At 43.4% G+C, this 22,864-nt stretch overlaps 1 protein-coding gene across 3 annotated transcripts in view; it reads right to left on the reverse strand.

The window, feature by feature from the left end:
- The window catches only part of NELL1 (neural EGFL like 1), a 746,684-nt gene that overhangs the window by 665,533 nt on the left and 58,287 nt on the right, over nucleotides 1–22,864 (reverse strand). For all 3 annotated transcript variants that reach the window (XM_004418527.3, XM_087433086.1, XM_004418526.3), the window contains exon 3: nucleotides 4,093–4,243. In XM_004418527.3, the coding sequence (XP_004418584.1) occupies nucleotides 4,093–4,243 (151 nt within the window). The remainder of the gene's footprint in view (nucleotides 1–4,092; nucleotides 4,244–22,864) is intronic.

A 22,864-nucleotide genomic window follows, 5' to 3' on the forward strand; every position in this document is an offset into this window, starting at 1 on the left:
CCCTATCTAATTATGCTTAGATTCAATTTTATCTATAATTTATGAATAAAATTGAAAAACAGAAGATTTACCATTATATCTTATAGAGTTGCATATACTGGCAGAATGTTCAATTAGATTTAATCTACATTAATTAAGCTTTCTATTTTAACAAAGCCCCATATTACCACACTTGAATCAGGAAAAATAAACATTAAATCTGCAATGCCCATTAAGATAGTTCAGCAAGAGAGATTCATCTTTGTTGCTCTTCCAATGTAGTGTATTGTAAAAAAATAGTAATCCATCGAATTAGAAATATAGATTAGAATTAATAATGGAGTGCCCATTCCATTATATAAAAGAGTCTATTTCAATTGCTATCTCTAGGTACATTTCAGTCGTCTTTATATTTAAGTTTTTCATTTCATTTTATCTACTCACTTAAGACATTCATGGGAACTCAATTGGCTCAGCCACCTAGGGATTTTCCAGATATTGCTGTGCCAAGAAGTTCACTCCTGGTTTAAGGAATCACAGCCTCCCAAATGATCACCTCTGGCTGCTGTATCCCCACCGGGTGAGAGTGATGCCTGCCTGTGGCTAGAAGGAAACTCAGCCACTGAATGAACTCTTCTGCCATTAATTCAATAACAGCCTTGCCTAAGAGTAGCTGGAAGCCTTGCAGAAATTAGAAACAGTGGTTTCCAAAACAGTAAATGCAGTTTTTCTGGCTGACAGCTTTGGAAAAGGCAGTTGGATGATTACTTCCCGTGGTGCACACGATGGCTAGGGAGAGTGTTCAGATCCAGAATGCTATTCCCCCATCGTGCTTCATCAGCAAAGGTGACTTCGGACTGGAAATTGAACACTACCAGAAGGTTCAGGTTATATACAGTGTTTTCCCTCAGACGTTGAACTTGAGAAAAGTGACTATTTGCTTCTCTGGTCACTCAGCATCCCATTTTCCCTTAGCATCAAATTTCCACCTAAACATCATCATCATCATCATCATCATGGCATTTTTTTAATTCAATTTATTTAAACTACAATGGCTTTTTTTTATTGGGTTCCTATTATATGCCAAGAACTATGCTAGGTGTTTTACAGATACCTCTAATCCTCACAAATCCCAAGGTATTATTCATCTCAGTCTCCAGCTACCAACACCTTTGCCCTTTTCACTCTCCTGTGCAGCCTCCATAGGTAGTACAGCCAGGGCAGTATCTATGCCTGGGACAATATATTCCATGTGAACCTTTGAAATGAGCCATGAAATTTCTGAGCAGCCCTAACAACAGATGGAGAAAAATAATCATCTATTTATATCTGTTCAATAAATATTGCATGTATACTATATGCCCAAGAGTACTACTTGGGGAAAAAAAAAAAAAAACCCTACGTGATGCAATCTCTTCCCTATGCTACTTTCGTATATTTGGGCACAGACTAAATTGGAAACATTCCAAACAATCAAGACAGAGACTGCCTAGTTATTCCAACACCCATATTCTCTCATTCTTGGCACACAGCTGGACAGAATTTCCCAGTACTGGTCAATGAAATGTGGTACAGGTAATACATGACATTTCCAGGCCTGGCCCTTAAACCTATTTAAGGAGAACAGGACAGAAGTCTAATCATAGTAGAATCTACCCATCTCAGAATACCATAGTTCAATTAGAAAATAAACAAAAACACATAGAAGTTGAATAACACAATAGAAAAGTGTTACATGTAAAGTTGTATCTGTATATATCTACACACATGCAAAAACTACCCATCTTTTTAAAATGTGCCATCCAAAAAGAAAAATATTGAACATGTACAAAGTCACCAGGAAAAATTTCAGCAATTTCAAAAATCTATAAATCTTACAGTGTATATTTTATGTCTTCAATTAACAACAAAACCAGAAGGCACCCATCAAGTATTTTTTAATTTAATCACTTTGAGATTTTTAAACACTCTTCTAATTTGGGTCAAAGAAGAAGTCAAACTGAAATAAAGAACTACGGGGCTGGCCCCGTGGCTTAGCAGTTAAGTGCATGCGCTCTGCTGCTGGCGGCCCGGGTTCGGATCCCGGGCGCACACTGACGCACCGCTTCTCCAGCCATGCTGAGGCCGCGTCCCACATACAGCGACTAGAAGGATGTGCAGCTATGACATACAACTATCTACTGGGGCTTTGGGGGAAAATAAATAAATAAATAAATAAGAAATAATCTCTTAAAAAAAAATAAAGAACTACAAAGTACAGAAAATGAAAACACTAAATAGCAATATCAACGGGCTGTATTCAAAGCAATAATCACAAGAAAATATAAAGCCCTTAGTGATTTTAATAGTAAACAGAAAATACTAAAAATGAATGAACTAAACATCCAAAAAGCTAGTAAAAATACCAAAGTAATCAAAAAGGAAGAAAGAAGCAGAAATCAATGAATTTAAAATGAAAAATAGTAGACTTGATCGATAAAAGTAAGAACTGTTTCATTAAAAAGGCCAATAAATTACACAATCCCAGGATGAGCCTGGCCAAGAAAAGAAAAAGGAAATACATATATTTCACATTATAAATTAAAGAAGATGTAACCACAAATATAAAATTTTATTGAGAGAATATAATGTTCAACTATTTTCCCAAAAAAAGATCTCAATGAAATATGATTTCGACAAAACATAATTTGACCCAAAGAAGAGTTTAAAATTAATAGAACTACACCATAAAACAGATGGAAAATGAACATTTTCGGTAATAAGGGGCTTCCCAGCCTCCCCAAAAACAAATTATCAGCCCATATTCTTTTCAGGCTAATTCTATCAGAAACATTTATAAAGGAGGTATTGCCTATATATTTAAACCAGTCTAGAGCACAAAAAAAAAATTCAAAAAGACTTGAATTAACCATGAACACAGAAAAACCTACTGTATCTCACTTATTAATGAGTGAAAACATCGAAGTGTTTAATGAATTTAGTGTAAAGTGTTTAGAACAATGCCCAGCATTTATCAGTGCTTAAGATAGTTACTACTATTTTTATTATTATTGTTGTTAATATTGATGCAAAAACCCTAAATAAAACATTAGTAAATGTAAGTTTAAGTATTTAAAAATAGTTCAACATTATGGACTCTATTAATGTAATTAATTATGTTAATAGATGAAAGGGGAAAAAAACAGTTATCTCAAAAGGTACTCTGGAGAGGTATTTAATAAAACTTAACATCTATTCACGATTTTTTGGTCTTTCAAGAAATCAGGATGAAACTAAATTTCCTTTACATGATGATCACATACATATATTTTTGTATATAGTACTAACTGTTTTTCCTTATACAACCATCATCCCTTCTGAAGCCTTTCTTGGCTTATCACAACCCTTAGTGGAATTGACCATTATCACCTTTACTCCCTAAACACAAATTTCTAGCATTGCGTCTACAATACTTCATGATATCTGTCCATCTTCCCTACTAGCTGATGTGATCCTTAGAATAAAAATTCTGTATTATTCACCTTAATATTCCCAGCGTCAAGCACAGTGCCTGCATAAAATAAACACAAAATAAACGTTTGTTGAAGGTTGTTGTTAAATATAACTAGTTACCTTGCTTTATGACCTAAATGTGATGGATAAAATGTAGTTTTACAGTCTTGCTTCACATAATGACAAGGACGTGTTCTGAGAAATGTGTCCTTGAGCAACTTCATTGTTGTGTGAACATCACAGAGTGTACTTACACAAACCTGGATGGTATAGCCTACTACACACCTAGGCTACATGGTACTAATCTTATGGGACCACCATTGTATGTGGTCCATTGTTGACCAAAATGTCGTTACGTGGCTCATGACTACATACGAGCCAAGTCTACCAGAAGATACCAGATAGGTGAGAAAGACACGAGTGGTCCTTGGAGAGCAAACAAGAAAGCCACTTTGCCCAAAGTAAATTCCTAACACAAAGTAAATTCACTAATGTGTTCAACAGGATCCAGGCCTCAGCTAGCTGAATGTTTTCTTGGAGCTACTGCCTCTAAATTCCAAGGAATTTTGTGTAGCCCATTCATTCTGAGTAGATTTTCAGAAGTAGAAAGAGCTTTCTTACCTGTGTTCCAGTTCTCGAATGGACAGTATCACTCCTGAAGTCGATGGCTTCTGCTGTACAGCCGCCAAAAAGGTGAATTCACTCTTATTCCGGAACAGCTGGATTAATTTCTCACTCACATGCGGGGCTGCATGGATCTCTCTCTCTACATCTAGGAGTCAGGAAGGAAGAGCAGAAGAAACAGGAGGAGAGAGTGGAGAAGAGCAAGGACAAAGAAGGAAAGAGAAGAAATACAGAAGGAAAAAGGAGAGAGAACATGAGAAGAGGAGAAAAGATGCAGAGTTATAAATGTGAGGTCCAAAGGATCCAGGTTGCATTTTTCATCTTCCCCCTCTTGTCAACAGTTTTCAGTTTCAGGGGCCACCCACCACTCCACACAGCTGCATCCACTCAACGCAAAACCCAGAACTGTCACCTGTCACTGCGTCCACTTGTCACTTTGACAAGTTCACAACTGGCCAGCCAGTGCTTTGTCTGACAGGAATTTTGACGGGACACTGAGCAATCTGGCCTGTTGCAAACAGATTACTTTCCTCTAAATAAGGTGAGCGAGCAGTCAGATGAACGGGGTCCTAAATTTAGAGAACCCTGAGTCTAGAAGGATCCCAATGCCACTCTGCAGGCTCCATTTTCACTTTTCCCATGGACTGAGTTTCTTCCTCCCTACAATGCATCCAGGGAAACTTGTCCTCGCCAGCAGAGATTTACTAGCGCTAATAACACCAGACAACTCTGCTTTTGCTTAAAGAAAAAATACAAGGCATGCTCGTGATCCACAAGTGTGTCTGGAATTTCTCTGTAGACGTGCAGTGGATGACTTTCCTCATGAAATATTTATTACAGTTGAAGCCAATTCAGCAGGCCTAGAGGTGTGAGAGTCCAGCTAGTCCTGCTCCTGGACAAGAATCTTTGTTTCTGCAACACCCGTATAATGAGAGACATCCATCATCTCATACTCAGACTTCCACTCGTCATGAGAAACCGGACGTTATCTCATTATTTTACGCTACACTTCCTGGAATCAGAAAGTGGGCATCAAGGGAGCAGACTTCGAGAAAACTATTCAGAAAATGACAAACAAACACCAAAGGCATGTTTGATGGCCTTCTCTCATACCCCAACCACATCCTCTGACTGTATGATAACGACTTGGGTTTTTCTCCAGGACTGCATGAGGAGTCTTTGGAAAAATATAAAACTTCAAAGGCTGCATTGCCCAAGCAACATCACAGACTTGAATATGGGCCTTGAAGAACCTCATCCTAAAGAATGGCTTCTAACAAAAAGAAATCCTGAATTCCTAACCTGGGTCTCAGCCTTCTCGTCTGCAAAATGAGGAGGTGGCCTAGGTGATTTCTCAGGGCCTCCCCAGCTCAGCCTTCTATAATTTGCTGTTTCGAGGTTACCGCACAGAAAAGAACACTACAGTCTTCCAGCCGCAAAAGTCTAGGCTATGAATGGTAGGACACAAGGCCGGTCCTCTACCATGGAGGCCCAACCCAGGCAGAGCACTCTACCTGGACCGCGACCAGGATAAAACCTACCCGGACGACATTTGCTTTTCTGCCCAAAGAAAGGCCTTCACCATTTTACTGCTAAGTGGTATGCTGTCAGCTTTTGTCAGGGGCTGAGATAAGAGATAGCCACTTAGGGAATGCTTCTACACCTTCTACTAAATCCCAGCCAAAGACTTTCCAGGATGATATTCAAAACCTATTAAATGTACGAACAAACCACTTTGTAAACTACAGATCACTAGCAAACGTTTAAAATTATTTTTATTATCATTACTGCTAGGCAAAGAGCCTCATAATAAATTCTGCCTAGAATTTAGTGCCAGAAAAAACATTTGGCTCTCAAGATTAAGTTATATGTTTACTTTTTACCTTTTTGCTATTTCCTTCTTTATTCATCAACCAGGAATCCACTGATGGGTAATGGCTGCCGAGAAGGCTCAGAGGATTCTGAAGCTCGTGCCCAGTGAAAAGAGGGCCATGACTGATCAGCAGAGCCCGTTGGGGGAAAGAGTATGAATATCATATCGGTTATGGGTGTCCTCACCTCTCACTCAATATGCTCCTTGGGTGATATCAGCTAGTCCCATGGCCAATGACCCCCAAATTTAGTCTGCAAGCCCAACCTCTCCCTCAAGCAGACTCATACGCAATATCCTTCTTAACATCTCCATATGACTGTATTAAGCATTTCAAATTGTATACGTCCACAGCAGAGCTCTCCTTCTCTCCCCAGCCCTCTATTTCCCCCTAGGGTTCCCAGACTCAGTAAATGGAACCACTCAGTTCCTCAAGCCAAAAAACTGGAAATTGTCCTCGATTCTTCCCTTTCTTCCACCCTCCATATCCAATCCAAGGGCCAATCATGAGGGCTCCCATGTCCGGAATCTGTCCACTTCTTCCCAACTCCACTCTTAAAACTCCTGTCCAGGCTGCCATCATCTCTCCCTAGGACCCTCCAATAGCTTCCTAACTGGTTTCCCTGCTTCCATCTTGCCTTCTCTTTTGCATTCTCCACACAGCAGCCAAAGTGCTTTTGCTAAAGCCTAAGTCAGAATCATTTCATTCTCTTGCTTAAAACCCTCCAGTGGCTTTCCAGTGCTCCCAGGATAAAAGCCAGGCTCTTTGGCATGGCCTGCAAGATCACCACACAGACTGACACTTGCCCACCTCTCCCACCCAACTTCATACTCTTCTTGGTTTCTACAGGAGCGTCCCAAGCTCACTCCTGCCTCAGGGCCTTTGCACTCTTCCCTCTGCCGCCTCTTCACATGCCTGGTCCTGGGTCGTCCTTCTCCTTCAGCTCTCATTGCAAATGTAACTTCCTGGTCACGCCCTCCAAAGCAGGCTCTCCATTAACGTCTAACACACCACTCTGTCTCCATACAACTTAATATATTATTATAATCAGTTTATTATTTCCTTATATCACTTATCATAATCCTGTTCAACGTTTCTTACCTTCTTTCCTTTCTTTCCCCACCTGACTATAAGCCGCATGAGGGCAGGCATACTTATTCATTCATTGTTGTACTCACAGTTCTCAGTGCATGGCATAAAGCAGGCAGCCAATAAAGAGGTATTGAATTAGTTAACTCGTTTCCCATTTATTTTTGTCATTTATCTTGTTACTTTAAGTAACCACAAATATTACGGTCAGAAAACAGTACAATACCTTTTGGAAAAGTAGGAGATAAATGAGTATTTCAAGTGTCAATGGCTATCAAATTAAAGAAAATGATGTCTAGTGCCAACTGAGCCCCTCCTATTTATAGGACACCCCACCTAACAGTCTAATCCAATCCGACCATGCTTCTGCTCACCCAACCCTCCTAGAAAACTGAACATTGCTTTTGCCAGCTTTTCTTATTTCTCTTTGTAAGTGATTGGCACATTGAAGTAAAGAACTCACCAGCGTGAAACGCAAAAAAACATCTATTTTGATACATTGAGACTTTATGTGCGTTCTCATTTTCAGAAAAGCTCTTTCAAGTAAATGTTTACCATTATTCAGCTGCTAAAAGAACATGGGAAAGTAATCCCACGTCTTACAATATAGAGGCAAGAACACTGGACTAGGTGTTAAGGGACTGAAGACAACTCTGAGTTTTGCAGCTAGGTAGCTGTGTGACCTTGGATAAGACACTTTACCTCTCTGAGCGTCACACACCACATCTGAAAATTGAGAGGATTGAAGCCCATGATCTCCAAGTTCTTTCCTAGCATCAACATATTGTTTCTGTTAATCACTTTACCCTGCCCCTAGCCACAGAGCAAAAGAAAGTACTGAGGTATTTTCCATCTATAAAACACCCAGATTCTACGATTTTTCTCCTCTGCTGATTTTCCAAATCAACATAACATAAAGTTGTCAATTACTGAAAATAGCGATATGTCGCCTACTTTGCAGGAGCCTGCTTTTTTCCTGGAGTTAAAAGAGTAACCAATGGAAACCAATTCATGAGAACCTGTATTTACTGAACTTCCATATTCAACCACCATAATGTGTGTTTGCTGTATTATTTGAGAATATTCAATTCTGCTAGAGAGAACAAGAAAAACAAGTGGAATGGATAAAGCTCACAGGAAGTGTTAAATATAGAGAGCAAGTTAGAAACCTGTGACACATAGATGGAATAAATGGAACGTAAGTGTGTTGCACACAGACAAAAAGGAGTGAACAAGACTGTTAGTTATAAATAGAATGGGGTGGGAGTACCAAATCCTGCCCCCTTCAGAATGACAGCTATGTCATCCCTAAATCCAACACCCATTCCCCTCCATTTGGGCCCACAGGAACCCCGAGAAGTGCTAATAAAACTCTTCACTGCTCCCCAAAGTAACTGGTGACCTACAGCTGTGGCCAGGGGTCCTTGCCCCCGAGTTTCTCCAATAGATGAAGCACACTGGCTCCAGGTACCCCCATCTGCTGAACCCCATTTTTATAACTTCAGCTCCAGACCACGTAACCACAGCATCAGTGAGAAAGCTGATGGGGCAGAAAGAGAAAGACTGAATAATCCAATGAGGTCACCCATCCTCCCCCAGCCCCACTTACACCCTATCCTAAGTGAGTTAGCCTACCTCATCTCTTTTCCTTGCTTCCTCCCGGATATTTGAGATTGATTTAATAAGCCACGTGATTCAAGCATCTGAATTTGGTCTGTTTGGGAGGCTTTTGTTTTGTGACCTCTGGGAGTGTTCTGGCAGGCTACCATTGCATCAAGGTCATTTCCCACACAAGAACCACTTATGGTGAACATTTTACATTTAAAAAAAGACCAAAAAGGGATGTTGTTCCAGATACTCTGAGGTTTTGCATGATCTGGTTGAGAAGTGCTAACTCAGCAGCAAGGGTTAAGTGCTTTTTCTTTCCTGGGATGAAGCGGCTCTACCCAGTCAGTTTCAGAGAAAGACTAAAAATGCTAATGTGATGATTAAGCATCATAAAAAAGTGTTAGGTGGAGGGAGGAGATTGGAGATGTCAAGAAATTAAGTGATGATATTCACACTCTTCTCTGCCTAATATAGAAGCCACTTCATTTCCATTTTCTCTGACTTACAGGGTGAGGAGGCTGGTGACTCACATTGCCAACAAACGTACACCTGTGTTTCCTCTGTGCCAGGCACTGTGCTGGGCATGCAGGAAATGACAGTAAAAATAGAGTTTTTCCCTTTGAGGATAGCTGCACAAGCAAGACAGGAACCTGGTGACAACAGGTAGAATAGATCAACGCACGGAAGAAGGAGGGGGCCCACGGGGGCGAGAATGACATCGTGGATGATGTATCTTTGAGCCTGAGTCGAAAAAGATGAGTAAGCATTTACCAGGCAGGAGAGAGAAGAAGGAGGCATTCATTTCAGGATCGCTGTGCGGATGTGAGCACCCACGTGTTTTCCATTATCCTGGCATTTTTCTTTCTCTGCAAGCATCTCTCTCACTACAAGTCCAGCAGGAAAGCATCTAGTCAACCTAATATCAGGGGGAACTCTCCACCGATCAGTGAATCAAGGGAGCAAAAACAGCAGCAGCAGGAAACATGACAAAACAAACACACCAGCCAGCCTCAGCCTTGACTGATAGAGAATTTACGTGACATCTTAGCAATTACAGCATGTTTACACCAAGAAACTCAAGACATGGCACACTCTTGTAGCCCGAGTCCTATGTAAGCTCGTGGTAAGATTGGCCCCAGAAGGTAAAGCAACACTTGTTCATTTGAAATGGCAGTTGGCTTGTCATTTCTGAGTACAGAGGAAATTTGCCAATTCAGAACTGCCAACTGTCCACAGGGCAATTCCCGCCATAGGGAGGGAGGGGACATGTGTCCCACTGTTAGATCCTGCGGCTCTTCTTTGAGACTATCAGATGTTATTGATCCAAGCAGCATTCAAAGAAGCAGAAATCACAAGGAGAAAGTAGTGGAGACACCAGGAGACTCCCACTTCTTGTGTAAGGGATTGCTCTCTCCACTAACAGGTTCACGATAACATCCCATTAAACCTCCATGAGCTCCGGAAGCCAGAATGATAAAAAGCAAACGTGGACGGCTTATTACGGCACCAAGCGCAGGGCTAACTGCCACACACACATCATCTCACAGTAACCTTAGGAGTAGCCTTTATTATTTTTCCAAATTTACAGATGAGAAAACTAAGGCTTACAGAATTTCCATCATTTTCTAAAAGACGCTGGGCTGGCAAGCCATGGTGCTGAGATTCCAACCTGGCAGGCTGCTTCCACAGGCTACACTCTTCACTCAGCCACGTCTGCTGGTCACCAACGTGTTCACATGATCTCAGAGCTTGGTGCACGAGGAAAAGGGACAAGTCACATCACGTACCCAGTGCCTGATGCTGTATTCACTCAGGAAATATTTATCAAGAATCTATTTGTACAACCCCTATGAGCTAAATATCAACATCTCCCCCCCCCCATTTTACAGGTGAAGAAACTGAGGCACAGAGAAGTTTTATGGCTTGCCCAAGGTCACACAGCAAGTGAGTGGAGAGAACATTGACTCTTGCCCCAGCAGAGTCGATCACGACACTCCATGGCATTCACCTGGCTCCCCTGCTTACTTCTTCATCCTCCTCTCTTTCCCCTCTCCCACCCGCCTGCCACTGCACTCCAGCCACACAAGCCTCCTTCCCCTTCTTTCCAGGGCTGTGTCCCTCCCCACCTTGGTGCATTCCCATCTGCAGCGACCTCTCTCTTCTTTCCCTCTCCTTTGGGCACCAGCTTAATTGTCACTCCTTCAGGCCAGCTTTCTCTGGCCATTCCAAGCCAGCTCGGGTTCCCTGCATTTTGCTTTCATTGTATATTTCATAATGAAAGCTTTACGTATGTAATCATTTCATTAACGGCTATCATGCCCACTAGACTGTAAGTTCCATGAGGAATTGTTTACCAACACATACCCCACATCTGCACGGTGCCTGGCACGTGGCAGAACCTCAACAAATGTTTCTTGCATTAATAATTAATTAACGTATCTTCACTAAGTCTGGAACACAATATAACAAAGGAGGCTTACCAAAGACACTCAACTGTAACCCCAACCTGTTGAGAAGTACATTAAAATGATGAGCTGCCTAAGGAACAATAAAGCCAGCTGAGCATCCCCAACTCCTCCACTAGGGGACGAAACCTAGGGAATTCTACGACACACGGTATTAATCAATTTTTTGTAATTACTATGTGACTCACTCAAAAGAGATTCCGGTGCCCCCATAATTTTACTAATTAGACAGGCACTGTTGGTGAGACAGCTGAGCTCTTCTTATAAACGTTTAAAATACATAAGGAAAATCCATGTATCCCTTGTCACTAAGAAGTTAGCAAACTGTGACCACTCCTCCTCTCAGGCTGCCTCCCCACACTCACACTGCAACCCACCAGTGATCAAGTCTCCACCTCATCCCTCCACCCCGTCTCAGTGGACACCTTAGGATAAAGACAGAGGTAAAGTATGGATGTCAGCTCTACCTGAATCACAGGACAGGAAAACAGAAAGGAAAACACTGGTGAAAATTTTTTTAATATGTTTAAGACTGCACTGTATAAGATAGTTAAAACTATCTTGTAAGATAAATAAGTTTTGGGGATATAATGTACAACATGGTGACTATAGTTAACAGTACTGTACTGTATATTTGAAAGTTGCTAAGAGTAGATCTCAAAAGTTCTCAACACAGGAAAAGAAATTTTTGTAACTAGGTGTGGTGATGGATGTTAACTAGACATCTTGTGTTGATCATTTCACAGTGTATACATATATTGAATCATTATGTTATACATCTTAAACTAATATATGTCAATTACATCTCAATAAAACTCAGGGGGAAAATGACCTTGAGGGCATTATGCTAAGTAAAATAACTCAGACAAAGACAAATACCATACGATCTCACTTATATGTGGAATCTAAAAAAAGTTTTTTTAATTAAAATAAAACTCATAGGGGCCGGCCCAGTGGCGCAAGCGGTTAAGTGCACGCACTCCACTGTGGTGGCCCAGGGTTCGCAGGTTCAGATCCCGGGCGCGCACCAACGCACTGCTTGGCAAGCCATGCTGTGGTGGCGTCCCATATAAAGTGGAGGAAGATGGGCATGGATGTTAGCCCATGGTCAGTCTTCCTCAGCAAAAAAAAAAGGAGGATTGGCAGATGTTAGCACAGGGCTGATCTTCCTCACAAAAAAAATAAAATAAAAATAAAAAATAAATAAAAAATAAAAAATACTCATAGATTCAGAGAACAGACTGTGGCTACCTGAGGCAGGGAGTGGGTGAAACGGGCCAGGGAGGATCAAAAGTTACAAACTTCCAGTTATAAAATAAATAAGTCCTGGGGATGTAATGTACAGCATGATGACTATAGTTAACAATGCTATATTGTATATTTGAAAGCTGCTAAGAGAGTAGATTTTTTTTTTTTTTTGGTGAGGAAGATTGGCCCTGAGCTAACATCTGTGCCCATCCTCCTCTACTTTATACGTGAGACGCCTGCCACAGCAGGGCTTGATAAGCAGTGCATGGGTCCACGCCCAGGATCTGAACCCCTGAACCCCGGGCTGCCGAAGTGTAGCACATGAACTTAACTGCTATGCCACCAGGCCGGCCCCAAGAGAGTAGATCTTAAAAGTTCTCACCACAAGAAAACAAAATTTGTATGGTGGTGGACATTAACTAGACATATTGTGGTGATCATTTTGCAACATATGCATACATCAGATCATTATGTCGTACACCATAAACTAACACAGTGTTACACGTGATTATATCTCAATGAAACTGGGGGGAGAAATTATAACTTGAGGGCATTATGCTAAGTGAAATAACTCAGAGAAAGACAAATATCATTTGGTCTCACTTATACATGGACACCAAAAAAAAGTTTGATACTTTAAAAAAACTCAGGTAAAGAGAACAGATTGCTGGTTGCCAGAGGTAGGGCAGATGGGAGAAATGAGTGAAGGAGGTCAAAAGGTGTAAAGGAGGTATTGACACTAATATAATGTTATATGTCAACACAACTCAATAAAAAAAAGAAGACTGCATTGTATAGCAAAAAAGCTATCCAACAGTAGGGAATGGTTAAGCAAACTAGACTATACAGCCAATGGAAGTTATGGAGGATAACATAATGATATCCAAGGCATTAGAATACCACAGGATATGCCTAGGCACTACGGTCAAACGGGCACACAGTTGTATGTACAGCATCACATCAGGTATATATAAGATTTATTTAGTGATGCATAGCAGAAAGATAGCTATGGCCTTCAATCAAAATGTCAGCAATTGGGAGATGTGAAATTTTTCTTCTTTCCCCAGGTCTCAATTTTCCAAATCTTCTCTGAGAATGAGAAAATATGGAAAAGACAACAAATTGTATGCTAAAATATAAGAGCACTTTATAGAAACAGGGGAGAAACAAGAAAAGACCATCTCACAAAAGACGAAAATAAGCACCAATCACCTTGCTTTTAATCACATATTTGTCTCTCTTAAAATCGGTGAGGACAACAGACTATCTGTCCAGCCAGCCTCAACCAGGCCTGGCTTCCCATGGAATTCCACTCCCTTCCTTAGTGGAGGGGACTAGGCAGGTCCCAGAACAGTCTGCTGGGGCATTTCGACCTGAACCCCCTGCCCAAGACAGCTCGGGCTGATGGAGTTGAGGTGTGTTTCAAGAAAAACTGACAGTCAAGGCTCCTCAGGTGTCATCTTAATCTACATTGACTGTCAAGAGTCTGAGAACTCCAAGGGCATGCCCACCACACAGTGCATGACGTTGTGTGTAGACAATGGGTTGTTGCATACAGGCAAGGACCTTGTTCCCAGCACGGGATGCTCTCCAGGTTCTTTTTTCTTTTTTTTTTGTGAGGAAGATCAGCCCTGAGCTAACATCCATGCTAATCCTCCTCTTTTTGCTGAGGAAGACCGGCTCTGAGCAAACATCTATTGCCAATCCTCCTCCTTTTTTTTCTTCCCCCAAAGCCCCAGTAGATAGTTGTATGTCATAGCTGCACATCCTTCTAGTTGCTGTATGTGGGACGTGGCCTCAGCATGGCTGGAGAAGCGGTGCGTCGGTATGCGCCCGGGATCCGAACCCGGGCCGCCAGCAGCGGAGCTCACGCACTTAACCGCTAAGCCACGGGGCCAGCCCTGCTCTCCAGGTTCTTATAAAAGACACGAGAGAGGTCCTTGCCCCTGCCCTCTGCGAACCACCAGTCTATCCACTCATTCATTTACTCATTCATTCTTTACCTTTAAAACCCTTAATTGAGCATGCCTCTGAACCAGACACTATGAACACAAAACTAAGACACATCTTCTACCCACAATGGGACTAAGGGTCAAGTAATAAAAACACAATCATAAATGAATGGGAACCAGTCAGTTGTTCAGTTCAGAGAACTAAGAAAAGTGGGCGCTCTCAGGAGACATCACAGGGTTGGAACAACCTGGAGCAGGACAGAGAGTTCCTCCTCAGGGACTTGATCTTCCCAGGAGGGGAGAGTGTAGGGTAGTGGTTAAGAGCTCAGGCCCTGCAACCTGTTTGGTTCAGATTCCAGCTTCACCACCTCCCTGATATGTGACCTTGGACAAGTTAACCTCCCTGTACATCAGCTTCCTCATCTGTAAAATGAGATTAAGACTGCATCTACCCCATGGGGATAGCATGAAGATTAAATCAACTGACACATGTTAAGCTATTAAAACAGAACACGCCACATGACAATTGTTAGTTTATTTGGAACATAGCTGGGGCCTGGAGGATGGGGGACTACCAAGCTATGCCAGCAACCACCACGCCATGAGGGCGTTGGTGCCACAGCTGGATACGGCTGTGGTCCAGCAAGAGGGCAAAGGGCAGGTGAGCAGGGGTTGCGAGCCACGTTTGGTGGCACGGTTAGTGGTCAGTTCTAACTTTCTTTTCTTAAAAATTGGGCAGAGTCTATAGGGCTCCCAGCCACTCCAATCTAGGTCCATCCAGCCAATATCCAAACATTTTTTAATTTTTGCTGTATGCTAGATGTCAAGCTAAGGACTTGAAATATACTACCTAATTTAGTCCTCCCCACAGCAGTCAGCAGCCTAGTGATGTCAGTATTGCTATCTCCATTTTATAGATGAGGTACAAAAAGTGAATAAGCTTCCTACTAAGTATTATAGCTGGAATTCAAACTCAGATCTGTCTAGCGCCAAACACGATGCACCACTGCCTCTCAGCCCCACCCATCTATCTCAGCCCAGTGAGTGTCTGAATGCCAGCTCCGCCACGTAGCCTCTGTGGGACCTTGGATAACTCGGCTTCCTTGCTTCATCCTTGAGTTGCCTCATCTGTAGCACAGTGGTAATACACTCACCTTGTAAGGTTCAGTAAGGAGTAGTGAAAGAATACATGGAACTTGCCTAAGTACACAGCTTGAGCTCATAAAGTGTTTCCCTTCCCTCGGCCTCTCTTTAAGGCATTTCTCTTAGACAAAGGTGGCTCAGAAACCTACACACTAAAGTCTGAGCTTCAACATTTGCCAACGTGTCCACGCACACGATGACATTTCATATTCATAATAACCCACTGGGTAGGCTTGAATAGCTTCATTTAAAGATAAGGAATGTCTGGCTTGTGGAAGATAGGTGAGTTGACCAAGATCCCACCTCCAGCAAGTGGCAGAGACGTGTCTTCTGACTCCATTTTGCAGCCCTTTTTATATATTTCTGCGTTGCTTCCCTAATCCCCAGACAAGAGAGAATCATTAAACTTTTCTTTTCTACTCTGCTCCAATGCCAGGTCTCGCCTACCTAAGGGACACCCCTCCTCCAGGACCCTAAACTCCTCCATATATTAAGCGCAACCTCTAGCCTGCTTTAAAATTTTGGAGCAGTGGGCTGACCTAATTATCATTAGTTCCCTTTTGTGCACGGTCCTAATTCTCAGGCCTGAAAGAGAATGTAAATGCTGTGTGGGCCTTGACCTTGCCACATCTACTCAAACTCAACAGTAAACAGTAGGCCATCATGTTCAACCGCCAAGCTCTCTAATTTATGATTATTCATTATAAATCGTTTTTACATGTTGCTTCAAACACTGTTTTTCAAGAATAAAAATCTGCCTGCATTGAAATGCACAGTGATTTTAATATGCAAACCTCCTACAGAGATGATGTCTCATTTTAATTATTGTTTCGGTTTAATGGGTTTTCATTAAATTAGGGGATGGAGCAATTACTAGGGTGAACAGCTAATGTTTCAAAGGTAAGCTCCCGTGGCTCTGTGGGCAAAGACAGTTGTGGTACAGAAGCAGAAAGCGACACTATTCTGGATAAGCTCACAGCCTGATAGAACACAGCACTGGCTATTTCTTTTCCCAGTTTCAAAATAAAGCTGGAACCCCCTCACAGGGAACTGCAAACAGCTCTGAGTGTGTGTTTAACTTGGGGTATCTTAATCATGTAACTTTTCCATCAGGAATCCAGGCTCCCTTGCCATCAGACTAGAAAACGCTCTTAGAAGTCCACAACCTGCAAAGCTAGATGTCAAACCACAGGAAAATATTCCTGATGAAATTGTCTTCTCTCTCACATGCAAGTAATTAAGTTGGTTTAGTGAATTAATACCTGACTTTCCACCCCTGGGAAATTGGTCCAACTTCAACACAGGCTGCAATGACCAGAATCTTATTAATTAGCAAACTGTCAGAGGCTCGATGAGGAATGACTTTGTTGACCTCAGTGATATTTCATCCTAGAAACTGCACAAATTTGGCACTCGGGGACCCACAGGGCAGCATTACCTCAGACAGAGGCGAGGGAATGAATGAGAAGTAGGGAATGAGGGCAGGCAGAGAGGTAAAATCTGCTTTATTGGAGTCCCAGGGGTCAGAGGTGAGGGGCATAACTAGATAGCAGGAGGGGTTGGGGGTTCTGCATTGCAGAAATCTGCACCTGGGGAGATGGAGGGCACTTGGCAAGCTTCAAATGTGCAATTTCTGTCTCTCTAATGAGCTGAAGGAGAAAGGGGGCAGCTAGAGAGGGTCCTTCTAGAAATAACTAGCCCACTAGGTTAGGGCAGGCCTGGTCACTACGTATGCCAAGAAAGTAATGTGGGAGCCTCTCACTATGCTATGGGAAAGAGGAGAAAACAAATCTTTTCCACAACAGAGAGAAATCATAAAGCAGCATTAGTCCCAGGTAAACAGCAGGAACCAAGTGATGAAGAATGTACCGCCACCACCAGCCTGATCCTGCCCACCTGTCAGGGCCCGTGCTTGCCGGCCACGGCCGCTGGAGGAGGTTCTTTTCTCTATTATTGCAAGTGTCCTGAATAATTCTGACAGGATAAAAATTTTGAACTCCTCAGTGGAATGCTTTCTTTTCAGCTCTTTCATTTCCGCTGTCCTAAAAAGCACATCATCAACTCTGAGATCACATGCGTTAATCTAATTACACACCTTGTTAGCTAATTAGTTCCAGAGTCACTGCTGGGGATGTCTCCCTTGCTATTTCTCTCTCTGCGTTGGCCACCAGGTGTCTGTACTTTCAGGTTCCTGGGGAAACTGTGCAATTATTGGCCTTTCAACTCTGTGCTGAGGAAAGACAGCAAAGCTTTCCGGACACCAGAAACTCCAGGCTTTGAGTAGAAGCTCCGATAAATGCGTGCGTCTGTCCAGAGAGGGGGCTAATGGGTGCGGTTTCTTGCAGACTTGCTGTGCTTTGAAAATCGACCTCCTCTTTAGAGATTTTCCTCCGATCATATTAAACATTAACGTCAGCCTTAAATAAATCATTGGAAATGCTGCTTGCTCCTGAACTCAAAGCCAACTGCTATGTGGCGATTGGATCCCCCCCACCAATTTCCCACTACCTCCCTCCCAAACTAGATCTACAACCGAGGGCTAAAATTACAATCCCCATTCACTGAAGCTTTTTTAAAGAAATGAAAATGTCGATTTGAGGGAAGGTTGGTCTTTGATCGTTGCTGCAAATAATTTAGCTCTTGCACGTCCTACGCTAACAACACTGAGTCAGTTTTCAGTAAATTACTCCTTCAGTGTATTAAATGGTGCCTTATGATAATTCATCCCAAAGCATGCCTGGTAGGTTCCCCAGGAGTCTTTTCTACTTGGGTATGATATGACTTAGCCAGCAGATGTTCTTTTTGGCTCCCTAAACTCCCCCCGCCGAGGGTGGTTGTTACTTCATCCTTTGCAAGTGCTCTCGGGCCACAGGCGAGCTCTCTGAGGCAGGGCAGGGAGGTGCCTGGAGCAGCGCCCAGCACAGGTGACGGGCTCCATGGGCATGTAATCGCAACTCTTCTGCCCCCTGGGGTTCCAGCCACCTTCTCCACACCTATCCAAATCCTGCCCGTTTCTCAAGGCCCAACCCAATTCCTCTAACTCCATGAAGCTCTGAAGCCCCAGCTAAGGATGACTTTCCCTCTCCACTCCAAAGTTCAATTATTCACCCATTCAAACACGTATTTGTGGAGCACATTCTCCACGGCAGGCTCTGTACCATGGTGAATAAGACAGATTCAGGCTGCAGAGACATCCAGCCAGTATTTAGTCCCACCCATTCTCACGCACCTTACATTCCGCATCTCACCAAAGCCAACAGCCAGGTCTCTATCCAAAGCCTAAGGGATCTCCGGCAACCTCCCAACAGCTGTCCTCTCCCTCCCTTTCGAGGCACTCTGTCTTTTTAGCACTGCTTTCTTCTGGTTTTCCTGCTACCTCTCGGGCCTTGAGGCTCCTCACACTCTCCTCTGCCTGTCCTCTAATCGTCAGGGTGCCTCAGGGTGCAGCCGCCCACCAGCAGGCCCTGAGCTCCACCTCCGTCACCACCAGGACCCTCAACCCTCTTGACTAGAATATTGCAGCCATTGCCAAGTGTCCACTGGCTTCCACTCGGGTCTCTCTTCCTCTCCCCTCTCCCCTCTCCCTCTTCCCTCTCTCTCTGTCTCTCTCTCTCCCATCAATCAGTTGGAGAATCAAGGAACTCTTTTTCAAACTTAAATCACATCATATCAATCACCTCAACCTCTTACTTCAAACCTTCAAATAGCTGCCTCTGTTAGTTCCTGTTGCTGCTATAACAAATTACCACAAACTTGGCAGCTTAAAACACAAATTTCTTAACTTACAGGTCTGGAGGTCAGCAGTCCAAAATGGGTTTCACTAGACCAAAACCAAGGTATGAGCAGGGCCGCTCTCCCTCCGGAAGCTCCAGGGGAGAATGCATGTCCTTGCCTTTTCAGGCTTTCCTTGGTTCACGTCCCCCGCCTACAGCTTCGAAGTCAGCAGCGAAGCAGTTTATAACCTCTCTCTCTCTCTTTCTGCCACTTACTGGACCTATAACCTTGGCCAACTGATTGAACCTGCCTGTAGCTCTGTTTTCCTTTCCGTAAAATGGGGTTCCTAATACCCATCTCTCTTGTAGGAGTATGATAGGGATTCAATGAGTTAATGAAGATAAAGAATTTAGAACAGTGCCTCACACATGATAAGTGTTCATCATTAATAATGTAAGTGATCATGAATGATATTACTATCTTTGAATGGCTGACTCCTTCTTCATCCAGGCATCAGCACCAACATCACCTCTGCACGGAAGCCGTCCCCAATAATCCTACCTAAATGCAATCCTCCCCTCTCTTCCTCCCTACCATTTCATTTTCTCCATAGTATATATCACCACCTGAAGTTACTAACCCATTAGTATACTTGTTTATGGTGGTGGCCCACATCTGCTGGAACATAGGCTTCATGAAGGCAGACCGTCTTTTCTCTGCTACATCTCTAACACCCAGACTGTGCCCATCACATGGGTGTACAATAAATATTCGTTGAATGAATGAATGTGATCTATTTCTGGTTCTCTCCTCCCTGCAACTAGTCCCAGGGGCCCTCAAGGGCAGGGCATCTATCCAATTCTCCTACAATCAGGACCCAGCACGGTGGCTGGCACTTGGCAGCAATGCAGACTCTCAGTTAATGCCCGCTGACTGATCAATATGTAAATGAGCTGTAGAGGCACCTTTAAAGATAAAGCCTCAAAAAAAATGATTTTTCTCCAGCCAGTCATTCAAACATTGACAGAGAAGGGATTCCAAAGCCACATGTTGAAAAAAGAGAGACTCAAAGCAGGAATCCAGGAAGTGGCTGTCCCAACCTTGCCCTGTCCCCAGCACACACGCTGAAGCACACACTAGTGGGCTGGGCAGGTTTCTAATGATGGGGAGATATTCTGTTTAAATGAAATATCAGAAAGGATGCTGTGGCTGGCTTATCCACAAAATATGCAGCTAAAACTGAATTGCTGGGAAAGCCCTGCCAAGTCATGAATACCAACCGCCCTGCTCTCTCCTTTCCAATGAAACCCACAGCTCACGAATGACTAGGCAGAGTGGGGGGAAGGGCGGGGCATCTCTTTTAAGGTGCCTCATCCGCAGAGACTCGGGAAAACAGTCCGGGGTAGAACCGGCATCTGAATTTACTTGTTTAAGTGTCCCCAATGATTGTGACCAGCAGCCACAGCTGAGAACTGGGTCCTGCTTGGTGTCCCGGCTCCAGGTGGTAAAGTGACCAGCCTCAGGCCAGATGGAGCTCAGCCTGCTGGTTCAGCCCCCAGTGTTACCCACCAGCATCCCAACCAGCACGGCACATTCATCAAGTCCGAGGTGCCACACGGTATAAGATACACCGTTATTTTACATACTCTAAAAAAGAAAACAGAAAGCTATCGATTATTGATTGTAAGACCATTTACTACATATTTATGAAAATGTAAGTGTGTGTGTTTTAGAATCAATGAAATACAGTATAAGAATCAGGAGATTCATATGAAAATCCAGGTCTCCAGTAAAAAGTGAAGATGGCCTGGCAGCGCAGGGCCACATGCCCACAGGCAACAACGCAGTGAGGCTGACACTAAGGAAATGTGGCACACTGCACAACGTCACCAGCTGGCTGCGTGTCCCTGCCAGTGCACCCCGCTCAGCTGTGACCTGACAGACCCTCTAGGCACCTGGGACTGTGCCCCTCCCCCGCACACCTCCAGCTTGTGCTAATAGGCACACCCTCTATACCCAGCCTCACGCAAAGCCCTCCATTCCCTGCCCTCCCGTCCTTCCCAGCTCACCCGGGGGGCGTCCCAGCAGATGCTGGGGCCCTGCTAACAGGTATCACTGAGGTGGGGAGCCTCTTGGCTCTTGCTATGACCAGGCAGAGCACTTCTGGCAAAAAACAGCCCCTTTTCCTTTCCCCAGTGTAATGTACAAACATAGCCATTCTCCTTGTGTGCCACGATATGAAAAAGGTTGGAAACACTGCCTGTGTTGAAGCGGAGCTTGGGATCAGAAGATCTGGGATCCACCATCAGTCCTGACATAGTATCTGAGGGACAGGTCATTTAATCCCTCTGAAACTCAGTTTCTCCTCCATTAAATGGTGACAAATATAATGATGATACTTATATCACAGAATCTATGCGACAAATACATGCAATCACCTACATGAGCAGTTTTGAAAATGTTTGTCACTGTCAATTCCCTCCTTGTCTGAGTGCCGGGGTCAGATGACACCATGTGTGTGGGGCACACGCAGAGACTACATTGGGAAGGCTTCCTCTCACGAGCTTCCTCAAAGAGCTTACAATCTAGCTGTGTGAACGGGTGGATAGAGCCCAGTATGAGGAACACAAGTCCTGAGTGAATAAATATCTTATGCTGAATCCACAAATAATTTGGACCAGAGATGAGGGAGGCCATGAGCATAAGGATGGTGTGGGTTGATAGGCGTCTCCGGATAAATTAGTTAACAAATGAGCAGCTAAGCCCTGGGTCAGCAGAAGCAGCTGAAGGAAGAACAGTTGGCCCTTTTTATTTCCAGTGAGGTTGATATATCTTTTTTCCAATGTGCCTCAGCTTACTTTTTCAAATCCATGACATAAGGCAGCAGCTTCTGTCTTAAACTCTGTGTTGCAGTCCTACGACATCTAGAGGGTGTAGGGTATCCCTCTGACTGGGCTTTCTCACCACTATTCCCAAAATCTCCCCATACCAGGTATACCAAATGATCCAGCTCCCACGTTCTATGAAAAAAAAGATAAAAATTAAAAAACAAGAATGCAGTATTTTGATCAACCACAGCGTAATAATGTGAGCGTGATAAAGCCAAAGACGCCCGTCAGCGTTTCTGTTTGTGTGTGAGCACTGCTGCAGCCCCCTCCTCAATTAGGCTCATAGTCACTACCCGCATGGAGCCTGTCGGGGGGGCCGGGAGTCCAACCAGCACAAGCGCGTGCCACACACCCAGTCGTGCCGAGCAACTTTTTCTACTGAATTATCAGAGAGATTTAAGAATTCTTCAAAAATGTCACAATAATAACTATTTTATCTTTTTTATGCCATAATTATGATTTGGAGCTCTGCTTTTCTTATTTCATCCAGGCACACCACAACTCATGAATAAAATATGACAAGTTTGATAGCAGCCATTGGAGAGGGTTCATCCGTAACCGCCGACGTGCTCAGTGTACAGAGAGCTTTTGTATTCCGACAGGCTTTGTTTCCGGGATGGGCTTTTATCTCAAAGAAGAACCACATGCGTTCACATCTCCTGCCCCCCTCCCACCGCCCCACAATGCCTGCCTTCAGCATAACACCTCAAACCACGTTTACTTTGTCTTTTAATGAGCACATTTCTAAACAATTAGGGAACAAATCAAAAAACCAAAGGGCGCTCTGCTCA

Source organism: Ceratotherium simum, chromosome 7 (genome assembly GCF_057802395.1).
Source record: "Ceratotherium simum simum isolate JZ-2026a chromosome 7, ASM5780239v1, whole genome shotgun sequence".
NCBI classification, from domain to species: Eukaryota; Metazoa; Chordata; class Mammalia; order Perissodactyla; family Rhinocerotidae; genus Ceratotherium; species Ceratotherium simum.